This window comes from Dendrobates tinctorius, unplaced genomic scaffold, assembly GCF_039654945.1.
Source record: "Dendrobates tinctorius isolate UK_male_01 unplaced genomic scaffold, ASM3965494v1 ptg000057l, whole genome shotgun sequence".
NCBI lineage: Eukaryota > Metazoa > Chordata > Amphibia > Anura > Dendrobatidae > Dendrobates > Dendrobates tinctorius.
Window position 1 is genome coordinate 174,079 of NW_027361725.1, and position 13,037 is coordinate 187,115.

The following is a 13,037-nucleotide window of genomic DNA, read 5'->3' on the forward strand; positions in this document are numbered from 1 at the left end:
TTTTAGCAAGGTTTTCTCTTGCTAAAAAGTGCATCTAACAGTCCAAAAAATTATGTGGTTATCTGATAGATGGAGACCTTAACCCAACGTCAGTAACCAAACCTTCTGGCCTTTGTAACAAAAACATCAAGTTCTTACCAATAACGCAAATAAGAACGTAAAGCATCTCTTCAATTAGCATATTCCACTGCCTCATCTGGTCCTGTGTGTGTAAGAAACATAACATAAGGCAAAAGAAAACTACTGCACAACAGAACTGCTGTTGGAATACAAGATTGTACATGTTAATTAGACCATTCTTGTAATATTAAAAAAAAAAAGTATAGAAAAAAAAAAAAAAAAGTTTGTGGCAAATGAAAAAAAATAGTTGCCATGATGCAGAATATATGTAGAAGCACAGTCGAAATGTACAGTTCGTAGCAAACACAAAATTACATGTAATAGTTCGCTTTTATGATTTAAAGATGTAATCTGACTGCATTATATTATAGGAGGGGAGCAGGGCCAATGACATGTCTGCAGATATTTGCAAGAAAGCAAGTTATCACATATCAGTCCTATTATAATGAACAGAACAGGTATGTGATAGCAGCTGCATAATAATATATATATATCAGGTTTTCTGATGTTCTTTAAGTTAGCAACGCAAAAGGGATGCCTATAAAGATAAAGGGACATATGGACGCTGAATTTACTGCGGAGGAGATAGAAAATGCCATAACGGACATGGCCTCCGGGAAGGCTCCTGGGCTGGACGGATTTCATATTGAATTGTACAGGAAATCTCGGGATATATTAACGCCACTGTTGGTTAAAGTATTTCGGGGAATTTGGGAAGGGAAATCTATGCCCGAATCCTTTCACAAAGCCAATATCATAGTACTTAAGACGGAGGGGAAGGACCCTTTGGAATGTGGATCCTACCGCCCTCTCTCGTTAGTAAATGTGGACTATAAAATTTTCCCTAAGATTCTAGCTACCAGACTGAATTCGATTATATTGAGCCTTATACATTCTGATCTAACAGGCTTTATGCCTGGTAAGAGCACTTCCATTAACATCAGACGGGTCCAGTCAATAGCCCAATATAGCTCCCTAATGCCAGATAACAAGTGGGCATTGACATCGCTAGATGCTGCCAAAGCTTTTGACTCTCTTGAGTGGCCTTTCCTCTCCGCATGCTTACAAAGATATGGCTTTGGTGATAATTTTATAAAATGGATCAAAATACTATATATGAAGCCCAAAGCCTGTATCATAGTGAATGGCTCTGTGTCTCTTTTCCATTACATAGGGGGACTCGTCAAGGGTGCCTCCTCTCCCCGGCCCTATTTGCCCCTACGATTGAGGCACTGGCAATACGTATTAGGTCTTCCCCTGGCATTAGAGGTATAAATATAGCGGGTCAGATAGATACCATTGGTCTATATGCTGACGATATGGTGATATTTATGGATGAAGCGGAGTAGACTCTACCACAAGTAATTGCCATTATAGATAGATTCAGTAAATACTCAGGTCTATATATAAATTGGGAGAAGTACACTCTGTTACCCCTTTCCCATGCCCCAGCTAGAGGCTCTCTCCTCGCTGTCTATTTGTATCTAGTTTTAAATATTTGGGTGTATACATATCTCTAAATAATACGCTTGACTCAACTCAATATTCACCCACTGCTGGAACTAGTTAAAGTGAAATTTACAACTTGGAGCAAACTCCCGCCGTCTGTGGCCAGACGTATTAACCTGATTAAAATATTACTCCCCAAGCTCAGCTACTCCCTTCAGCATAGTGCCGTAGTGGTACCCAAATCCTTCTTTGTAAATCTCAATTCCCAGATCACATCTTTCATCTGGGGGAAAACTAGGCCTAAACTTAAATTGACCACCCTGCAGAAACCAAAAAAGGGAGGTGGGGCGGCGTTACCAGATTTTTTTCCTATACTATTTGGCTGGGCAGGCTAAAGCTTTAAATAAATGGATGCCGGGTAATTGCCACCGCAATTCTGAGGGCCACCTACTCCATGCTGCACAAACTGCCTGCCCACTAGGCTTCCTTGAGTTGGAGAGGACTAATGTCCCTCATCTACTACCCTTGTTCCGACTGGCGCGATTAGTATGGAGACAAATTAAGAAAGCGATTGGGTTTAAAGATTTTATAGCTGAAATGCCCCTGTGGAATAATGATCATTTCCCAGAACTACCGAACCATCCATCCACTGATTTTTTAATGCAACAATGTCTCCTCGATGGGACACTTGTATGTTCAGGGGACCTTGGTGTCTTTTGAGCAATTACAGGTTGCACATGATAATCCGAGATCCCAGTTTTTCCGTTATTTACAGCTGAGATCGGCTCTTCAATCACACATAAGATGTAGGGGTGTGGACCGTACTCTCTCTGCCTCCGATAGGAATCCTTAATTCGCAGGGTCCCCAGGGTCTCATCTCCTCTTTATACACGTACATGCTGTCGGTGGGAACGGAATCTGCTATAAGCTCTATTAAAAGGAAATGGGAAAGACTCATCCCTGATACTCAGGGAGAGGAGTGGGAGGGGATCCTGGAGTCTCCAATTGGAGTATCACCATCTATTAATAATAGAATGATACAGCTGTATATAATTAATCAATCATACTTAACTCCGACACGACTTTTCAGGATGGGTTGACTTCAATCATCAGACTGTCTGCGATGTCATTCGCCAGATGCAGATTTTGTTCACATGATCTGGCAATGTCCCATTATTTTACATTATTGGATAGAGGTGACCATGCTTTTGTCATCCTCGATGCAGGCCCCAGTCCCTCTTGAACCACTGGTCTGCTTGTTTGGGGTATGGGATGAGGAGAATTGGGGTCATCATGATGGGATTTTTCTGCGTGAAACACTATTTATGGCAAGGAAGATGTTGGCACTACGGTGGATGGGGGGGGGGGGGGTTCGTATCCCTCCCTTAGAATGTGGATTGACCAGGTGAACTCGATTGCTCCATACGAACGTACGCTATATCAAAAATAGAACTACACTTACCGATAGTTGGGTTTCTAAGACCCTCCACGACAGCACATAGGAGGTTGCCTCCCCATCATGATTAGGGGGACAGGAACCAAGAGGTTAAATAGCCCTCCCCTTACTCTAATCCCCAGTGTTTTCCCAAGGACCACAGAGTGAATGCTTGAAATTTATTCACATAAGTCACATGAACAAAATTCTGTTAGGGGGGGGGAAATTACCCGTGCTGTCGTGGAGGGTCTTAGAAACCCAACTACCGATAAGTGTAGTTCTATTTTCTCTAATCCCCTCCACGACAGCACATAGGAGGTATAACAAAGGATAATGGTTTAGGGAGGGACCACGGCTTGCAGGACTTTCCTACCAAAGGCTAGATCTCGTACTGACATAAGATCTAATCTATAATGCCTCGTGAAGGTATGGACTGAAGACCAGGTCGCAGCCTTGCAGATCTGCTCAATGGATGCATCAGCTTTTTCTGCCCAGGAGATGGAGACAGCTCTGGTGGAGTGGGCTTTAAGGGATACCGGAGGAGGTAGATCCTGGCTTTTATAAGCGGCCGGATCGCTTTTTTGATCCAGTTATAGCTAAGGAGCTTTTGGACACTTTCTTCCCCTTGTGTGGGCCGCCATACTGAACAAAGAGATTCTGATCTTTCCTCCAAAGTTTTGTCTCTTCCAAATAGGTCAGAACTGCTCGCCAGACATCCAGTGAATGGAATCCTCTCTCTTTCTCTCTCGACCCTCGGGCTATCACAGAAGGAGGGCAGTATTATTTCCTGGGATCTGTGGAAATCTGAAGACACTTGGCACAAAGGAAGGGTCTAGCCGAAGAATTAGCCTATCGTCCAGAATTTTTAGATGGGGTTCTCTGATGGACAGAGCCTGAATTTCTCCCACTCTCCTTGCCGTTGTAAGGGCTACGAGCAGTGCTGTTTTCCAGGATAGTTTATCTATCTGGGCCTGGTCGATAGGTTCAAATGAAGGGTTCGTTAGACCCTTTAGTAGTATATTCAGGTCCCATGTCGGATTTATTTGGATGGATTCTGGAAGCTGCTGACAAACCTCCTGATCCATTGATGCTCTGCCAGGCTTTGATCGAAGAACGAACTTCGGGCTGATATTTGTACCTTCAAGGTGCTTGGTTTCAGACCCCTGGATAACCAGTCCTGTAAAAAGTCTAGGATCTTTGACACGTTGGGGTGGAAGGGATCTATGGGAGTGGATCCGTACCATGCTGAAAAGGTTTTCCATCTTTTGTAATATATGACATTTGTGATAGGTTTCCTACTTTTTTGAATTGTAGCTACAACTGCATCTGAGAGGCCTCTGGCTTTCAGAATTGTGGTTTCAGAAACCAGGCTGCCAAGCTTAGGCTGTGGGGAGCCGGGTGAAGAATGGGACCTTGATGTAGGTGGTCACGGTCCGTGGGCAGGATCAGGGGACCCTCTGAGTTAATCAGTTTTAGGGCTCCGAACCAGCTCCTTTTTGGCCAGAGAGGGGCGATCAGGATAGTGTTGACCCAGTCTGTCCTGACCTTTTGCAGAGTTCTTGGTATAAGGGGAATTGGCGGAAAGGCGTATGCCAGTCCGAAGTTCCAAGGGTGAGCAAAGGCGTCTACTCATGAGTGTTTCTCGTTCGCCCCTATGGAGAAGTAATGCTTTGTTTTGGCATTCTCCCGGCTCGCCAATAGGTCTACCTCTGGGAGACCCCATTTTTTGGTTAAGGTATGGAATACTCTGGCGTTGGGGCACAATCCCCCTGGATCTAAGTCTGTCCTGCTTAGGAAGTCTGCCTCAGTGTTGTCGGATCCTTTTAGGTAGAGACCTGAAAGGGACTGGAGATTGTGTTCTGCCCAGCTGAATATCCGTGCTGAAACGTTTTGCAGACTTGCGTATTTTGTGCTGCCCTGATGACGTCGATGGGCCACAGTGGTCATAATGTTGGAGTAAATTCAGACATGGGTTCCATGGACTAATGTTTCTGCTGCCTTTATGGCTTCTTCTACCACTCAGTTCTCTGTAGTTTGGCCCAGAGTCATGGAAATACAATCTTCAGAGTCCCTGGAAGATTCCCTGAGATGATATCGCTCCCCAGACGTGTTTGCTGGAGTCTGTTGTGATTGACGTTATGGGATCTTGTATCCAGGGTGTCCCTTTCACTAGATTTCCCTGGTTGAGCCACCAGTTGAGAGACCGCTTTACATGCTGGGGTAGGGAGATTCTCGTATTGAGGGTCTCCGGGTCTTTGTTCCAGCGGGAAAGGATATATCTCTGGAGTATCCTTGAGTGGGTCTGGGCCCAGGGGACCACTTGGATGCACAAAGTCATTGACCCCAATGTTGACATGGCAAACCTTATGGACACTGTTTTCTGACTTTTTAGAGTCAACTTTTGATCTCACACCCACCTTCTTGGTGGACGGAAGAAAAGATATTTGGTTGTGGGAATCCAGGAGAATACCTAGAAAGATCTTCCTGGTTGAGGGATTCAGGTCTGATTTCTCCATATTTACCATCCAGCCCAGGGACATCAGGGTCTGCAGGACTGTTTGTAGGTGTTGTCTTAGAATGGTGTTGGAGGGAGCCAAGACCAGGAGATTGTCTAAGTAAGGGACGACACATATATCCTTCCCTCTGAGGAATGCTACCACTTCTGCCATTATCTTTGTAAATGTTCGGGGTGCCGAAGAGATGCCGAAGAGTAGAACTCTGAATTGGAAGTGGTGTACTTCCGTGTCTAGAGTGACTGCAAACCTTAGATATTGCCAATGGGATGGATCGATACGTGGTAATAGGCCTCTTGAAGATCTATGGTCGCCATGGCAAAGTCTCGTCCAATCAGTGGTATCGTAGTCTTTATCGATTCCATCTTGAAGCGTTGGTACCGGACGTATTTGTTTAGCTTCTTCATGTTGATGATGACCCGGTATTTCCCACTTGGCTTTTTTACTAAGAACAGTCGTGAGTAGTGGCTCCGACCTTGTTCCAGTTCTGGGACTGGAGAGATTACCGCTGATGATAGCATCTTTTGGAGCTCACCATGTAGAATCTTTTGCAGTTTTGCTGAAGGAAGATGTGTAACTTCCAAGTTCTGTGGGGGGGCTGGAGGAAAATTCTATTTTTTCTCCCCCATCTGACGGAGTCCAGGATTTTTTGGTTCGTTATCTCCTGCCAGCTCGGGAAGTAATCTGCAATTCTGCCCCCTACTTCCTTGGCGTAGTTTTTTGTCTGTCTGAACGGGAATCGTGAAAAATATTCCTGCCTCTTCCACCTTTTGGGTAGCTCCAACATCCCGTCTTCCCTTTACCCCTATATTGCTGGGTTTGAGTCTGGGGTGGATGATGGGGTTTTTACTTTGGTGGTTTCAGCTCAGAAAGGTTTTTCTTCTTGTCGGTCACCTTCTCTAATAGTTCGTCCAATGCCAGCCCAAATACGTAGTCGCCCTTGAATGGGATAGAGCATAACTTTGATAGGATATCCCCACTCCACATTTTTAGCCATAGGGCTCTTCAAGTGGTGTTAGAGAGCACGGACGTTCTTGCCGCAATACGGACTGACTCCGCCGAGGAGTCTGCTAAAAAGGCGGCTACCTTCTGTAGAAGTGGTAGAGAGGCTAGGAGATCTTCTTTCGAAGTTCCCGTTTTTATATGGTCTCCTAGCTGCTGAAGCCAGAGGTACAGGGTCCTGGTTACAGAGGCCGATGCAACATTTGTTTTCAAGGAAGTCGCTGAGGCTTCCCAGGACTTTCTCAATAGGCTACCCTTCTTTCGGTCCAGCGGGTCTTCAGCTGTGAGGAGTCCTGGAAGGGTAGCGTAGTCTTTTTAGCTACTCTGGCTACCTGGATATCCAGTTTTGGAATTTCAGTCCAAGGTTTCACGGCTACTTCGTCCAGGGGAAAATCGATCCTTCATTTCGCCCGGGATACTTAGCTTCTTTTCCGGGAGTTCCCATTCTTCCAGGATTAGACTCTGGATATTATCATGGATAGGGTAAACCATTTTCATAGTAACATAGTTAAGGTTGAAGGGAAACTTTAAGTCCATCTAGTTCAACCCATATCCTATCCTAACTTGCACTAACATTTTGATCCAGAGGAAGGCAAAAAAAAACCCCATGTGGCAAACAGTAAGCTTCACATTGGGGAAAAAAATTCCTTCCCGACTCCACATACAGCAATCAGACTAGCTCCCTGGATCAACGCAATATTAAGGAAACTAGTGTATATAACCTATAATATTATACTTTTCAAGAAAGGCATCCAGTCCCTTCTTAAATTTTAGTAGGGAATCACTCATTACATCATATGGCAGAGAGTTCCATAGTCTCACTGCTCTTACAGTAAAGAATCCGCGTCTGGATTTCAGGCCACCAATTAGGTCATCCTGCACTGAGCGGGGTGGCCTATCTTCTTCTACTCCCATTGTGTTCCTGACTGCTGAGAGTAGTTCCTCCATATCGTCTGAGGAAAACAACCACTTCTTATCTTCTGACTGGAATGGGGTTAGTTCAACCTCTTCCCTCCAGTCCGCCGAAACTGAGGATTCGGGTTCTGAATCTGAGATGTCCTCAGGGGCGTATTTCCTCTTACTTGAGGGCCCCCCACCCCCCGGATGACTGGGAGAAGGTAGACAGGGACGACTGGATTTCCTGTCGCATCATCCCTCTTAATTCCTCTATCAGGGATGGTTGTTCCTTCCGTACGATTTTTGCCGTGCACTGCTGGCACAATGCCTTTTTATAATCGGAGGAGAGTTTTTTCCTACAGATGGCACCTTTTCAGTTTGTAGGTTTTTCTTCCATTTTTGGTGTATGGTTCATGTCTCCCTGAAAGAGAGAGGAGGGGGGCCCCTAAGAATGGGTCCTAAACCAAAAAGGTATATACCCTTTTCCAAGTGTACTCACTGGGCCAGGGTTTGAGCTGGGCTCTGCAGACGCAGCTTTCAGGGAAGGCGCATCCATTATGCAGACGTTTGTCCTACCTTATGGCGTCTTCCATCAGGGTCCTTAAATAAGAACCGAGATCCAGCTTATTTTTCCTCATCCAATCGGATGAGATCGCTCCCCCTCAAGTTCCTGGCGCCACTTTTTTTTTTTTTTTAAATTTCCCGCCAAAATGGTGGTGCGTTCCACTGTGGAACGCAAGGCGGAAGCGACGTTGCGTCTCCGGGCCTCGTGGTGCGCGTCACTTCCGGAGCATGCCGCTCAGGAGAGACAGGCATGCGGCGCGCGCGGGGGGGGGGGGGGGTAAGCGAATACCAGGCTGGGGAGCTACGGGAGGCCCCCAGCCCCACTCACCATCCAGTGTTGCCAAAGAGCCGGAGGATGGTGTGGGTCCCGCCAGCGGCGGAAGCAAGAACGGGGAGGAAGGTGCAAGACTATCGACCCCGGCTTCCCGGCTAATGGTAAGGAGAACCCCGTGATGTCGCCGGCCCCATCCACGGAGCACATAGCACCTCTTCATTCTGGTTTAGGGACAGGAAAACACTGGGGATTAGAGGAAGGAGAGGGCTATTTAACCTCTTGTTTCCTGTCCCTAATCAGGATGGGGAGGCAACCTCCTATGTGCTGTCGTGGAGGGGGTTAGAGAAATAGGGGATGTCCGGGCAAGTTTGAGAAGATCTGGGAGAGGTGGAATTCCTCTCACCTTACTTCGCAAAATTGAGACATCATATGTGAGATACAATGATATAGGATACTAGGTTGCGCAGTAGTAGGCACCAGTTGATGTAGTTGTAGTTTAGGAATTTTCTTTATTATTATCTGAATGACAATATGATAAAAGCTTGTGAAACTCAACTGATATACATGCTTCACAATGATTGGCTGGCTGTTTTTTCTGTATACTTGAAGGGCTGTGTGTGTATTTTATCATCATAAGCCAATATGTATGTTATGCATTCTTTGTTAAATAAACGAATTAAAAAAAAAAAAAAAAAAAAAAATAATGATTAAAAGGGACAGCATACTTACCCCCCAGATACCACTCTTCCGATTCAGCACAGCAGCTCGGATTGTCGCCTCCAGACCAGAAAAGATGACATCACTTCCAGCAGTTACATGACCTTGCAGTCAATCAGTTCAAGTGACTAACAGCCATCTCTTCTGAGCCAGCAGCACTGGCGGAAGGTAGATTCCGGGTACAAGTATAGTTTTTTTTATTTTTCATTCTTTTTTGAACAACCCTTAACACAGTAAACATTTAAAAAGAGGGCCGTAAACATTTTTCATGGCCATGAACTTCAGAGTTACAAGCTGGAAGTTTTTTTCTTCTTTTTATACCAAGGACAGAACAATCCAATCAAATCTATACGGCAATGAGAGGGCAGTGTATAATACAGAGATTTTTGGGGAATTTTGGTGAATACTCAACAAAAAGTATGTAGTGTGTATCAAACCCAGTGCTCAATATCTGACAAAAAAAAAAAAAGCTGAAAGTCAAAGTCCTACCATGTCTTTGGTTGGAAAAGAAACTTTTGACAAAGCCTGCACTAGCTCAAATCTGTCCAGCACCAATAGCAAGAAATGGTTTGGATCCATGTAGGATGCCCCAATCTACAAAAAGGTAACAGAAACGTGTTATTAAAAATAGTAGTTGCTCCACCATTTTTCTGATCTTAGAAACTTATTGCAGAATAGAAATATACTCCGAAAGCATGCCGACATAGGATACAAGACACAAATTGAAGAGCAATACACCTGTTACCTATTGTATAGATGTGAATACAGGGAACACCTGCAAACCTAAAAATCTTGTCTGACAAAAGCAGCTTGTTCATCACACAAGTTTTAAAACCGCAAGGAATTTGCGTCGTATGTACAGTCATGGCCAAAAGTTTTGAGAATGACACAAATATTAAATTTTTACAAAGTCTACTGCTTCATTTTTTCTAATGGCAATTTGCATATACTCCAGAATGTTATAAAGAGTGATCAGCTTAACAGCAATTACTTCCAAAGTCAATATTTGCCTAGAAAATGAACTTTATCCCCAAAACACAGTTCAACATCATTGCAGCCCTGCCTTAAAAGGACCAGCTAACATCGTTTCAGTGATTGCTCCATTAGCACAGGTGTGGGTGTTGATGAGGACAGGGCTGGAGATCAATCTGTCATGATTAAGCAAGAATGACACCACTGGACACTAAAAGGAGGCTGGTGCTTGGCATCATTGTTTCTCTTCTGTTAACCATGGTTATCTCTAAAGAAACACGTGCAGTCATCATTGCACTACACAAAAATGGCCTAACAGGGAAGAGTATTGCAGGTAGAAAGATTGCACCTCAGTCAACAATCTATCGCATCATCAAGAACTTCAAGGAGCGAGGTTCCCTTGTTGCCAAAAAGGCTCCAGGGCGCCCAAGAAAGACCAGCAAGCACCAGGACCGTCTCTTAAAAGTGTTTCAGGTGCGGGATCGGGCTACCAGCAGTGCAGAGCTTGCTCAGGAATGGCAGCAGGCAGGTGTGTGCATCTGCACTCACTGCGAGGCGGAGACTCTTGGAGCAAGGCCTGGTCTCAAGGAGGGCAGCAAAGAAGCCACTTCTCTCCTGGAAAAACATCATGGACAGACTGATATTCTGCAAGAGGTACAGGGAGTGGACTGCTGAGGACTGGGGTAAAGTAATTTTCTCTGATGAATCTCCTTTTCGATTGTTTGGGACATCTGGAAAATGGCTTATTCGGAGAAAACCAGGTGAGCTCTACCACCAGTCTTGTCTCATGCCAACTGTCAAGCATCCTGAAACCATTCATGTGTGGGGTTGCTTCTCAGCCAAGGGAATGGGCTCTCTCTGTCTTGCCTAAAAACACAGCCATGAATAAAGAATGGTACCAGAATGTCCTCCAAGAGCAACTTCTCCCAACCGTCCAAGAGCAGTTTGGCGATCAACAATGCCTTTTTCAACATGATGGGAGCACCTTGCCATAAAGCAAAGGTGATAACTAAATGGCTCAGGGAACAAAACAGAGATTATGGGACCATGACCTGGAAACTCCCCAGATCTTAATCCCATTGAGAACTTGTGGTCAATCAAGAGACGGGTGGACAAACAAAAACCTTCAAATTCAGACAAAATAAAAGCACTGATTTTGCAAGAATGGACTGCTATCAGTCAGGATTTGATCCAGAAGTTGATTGAGAGCATGCCAGGGAGAATTGCTGAGGTCCTGAAGAAGGGTCAACACTGCAAATATTGACTTGCTGCATTAACTCATTCTAACTGTCAATATAACCTTTTGCTACTCATAATATGATTGCAATTATATTTCTGTATGTGATAAAAACATCTGACAAACACACATAAAAACCAGAGCAGCAGATCATGTGAAAATATAATATTTGTGTCATTCTGAAAACTTTTGGCCATGACTGTACATGGGACAAGAGACCAAGGAAGCTTTGTCCTCAGTCTAATCCATAAGCAGAAAAGACAACATGAGCACAATAGAAACTGCATTGAGGACTGGTCTGAAGACGTTTGTGAATGACGTCTAATATTAGGCACCAAACAAGACTCTCGAGGAGGATTCAGATTACATCTTTGCCCAGTGTAATGATTGGAGGATATAATCTTGAGTTACAAAAACCTTGCTAACCTATAATTAATCCAAGAGGGGCCATTAAAAGGAAAAAAAAATGGAAGCCACGGAGAGCATAACTACATATATCAGCCAAGGTAAGTAGCATATTGCACCTGGTCTAAAACCTGCTGAATTTACAGATTTACCCATGTACCAAATTTGGTGACGGTAACTGCACTCATTTACGGAACATGAACAGACAATAGGGACTATTTGGATTAACGGTTTGTTCATTTTATGCGAAAATATGGTTTCCTATGGATATGGAGCCAAAATATCCAAGTTGTGAGCAGAAATTTAACTACTTCTGTATTCTGATTTTGTTGTAAATATGTGGATAATAGTAACAGTGGGACACACCGTGAAAAATATATTAAAATGTGCAACAATTATGCATATAATATGCAGGGGGACGAAGGACGCTGGTTCCGAAACGCGTGTCGGGGAGTGCCTGGCACCACCACACGGGGTCTCTCTTTATACCAACAGGTAATACACCTTAATATTAATTCCAGCACTGTTTTTTCACATTTCTCAGCAGCGCTCTATATACTTATACACAGTTGTGTTACATATTTTCTTTGCACTTTGGCTTTTTATTCTTATAGAGATATACACAGATTGGCACTTTCTGTAATCCATTTTATATATATTTGCACTTTAATATATTAGCTTTCCTTTATATGGATTTGATTAACATGACTTTATATTATATTGGGTCATGGAATGAATTTTTGTGATTAATTTGGGTATTTATACCATTGTGCTGCTCACAATAAGCAGTCTCTAATGGTATATGTTTTTTAAAGATATATGCATATCATTAATTTTTATTTTTAAACACCGTGGTTTTTGGTATAATAAGATATATTTGTATATTATATTTAATTATTTATGTGAATAAACTTGCAGTCCCCATGCATATTTGCAGTTAATTTTAATAAGCGGAGTGCCATACTGGCACTTTCTTTCAATCTTGCACATTATCCGTTTGTTGCCAATTGATTAAATAAAGGCTTTTTTTATCATGCCATCCCTGTTTTTTTGATGTCTGCAATCAAGATCCATTTCTGTGGTTTGTTTAATATGTGGATAATAGTAGATCCTAGAGATCTGAAACCTTGTCAAAAGCACCCAATTAACTTGTGCGCCAAATGTGGGGCAGACTGGACCAGTGGTTTGGTCGTGCATAAAGAACAGATATTCATATATCAAAGAAATGGGGATTATAACTTCATAGATTAGCAGTAAATACCTGCAACATCACAATGTCTTTATCATACATCTCCTCTCTGCATTTGACATCTGAGTAGTAGAAAACCTAGATGGAAAATAGTAAAAGTTTTATAAGCACTGTGACAGTCACTGGTAATGTAATAGAGGGGAGATATGTTTCACTACACCTAATGGCGTCAGAGACCTAAAATCTAGAGTTTTATTTCCTCC

At 43.5% G+C, this 13,037-nt stretch overlaps 1 protein-coding gene across 3 annotated transcripts in view; it reads right to left on the reverse strand.

The window, feature by feature from the left end:
* The window catches only part of UBR1 (ubiquitin protein ligase E3 component n-recognin 1), a 361,652-nt gene that overhangs the window by 157,611 nt on the left and 191,004 nt on the right, over positions 1-13,037 (reverse strand). For 2 of the 3 annotated variants that reach the window (XM_073577633.1, XM_073577631.1), the window contains exons 18-20: positions 12,847-12,912; positions 9,461-9,565; positions 139-202 (exon numbers count right to left, since the gene is read on the reverse strand). In XM_073577633.1, coding sequence (XP_073433734.1) covers positions 139-202; positions 9,461-9,565; positions 12,847-12,912 — 235 coding nt within the window. The remainder of the gene's footprint in view (positions 1-138; positions 203-9,460; positions 9,566-12,846; positions 12,913-13,037) is intronic. The other variant, XM_073577632.1, reaches the window with a different exon arrangement.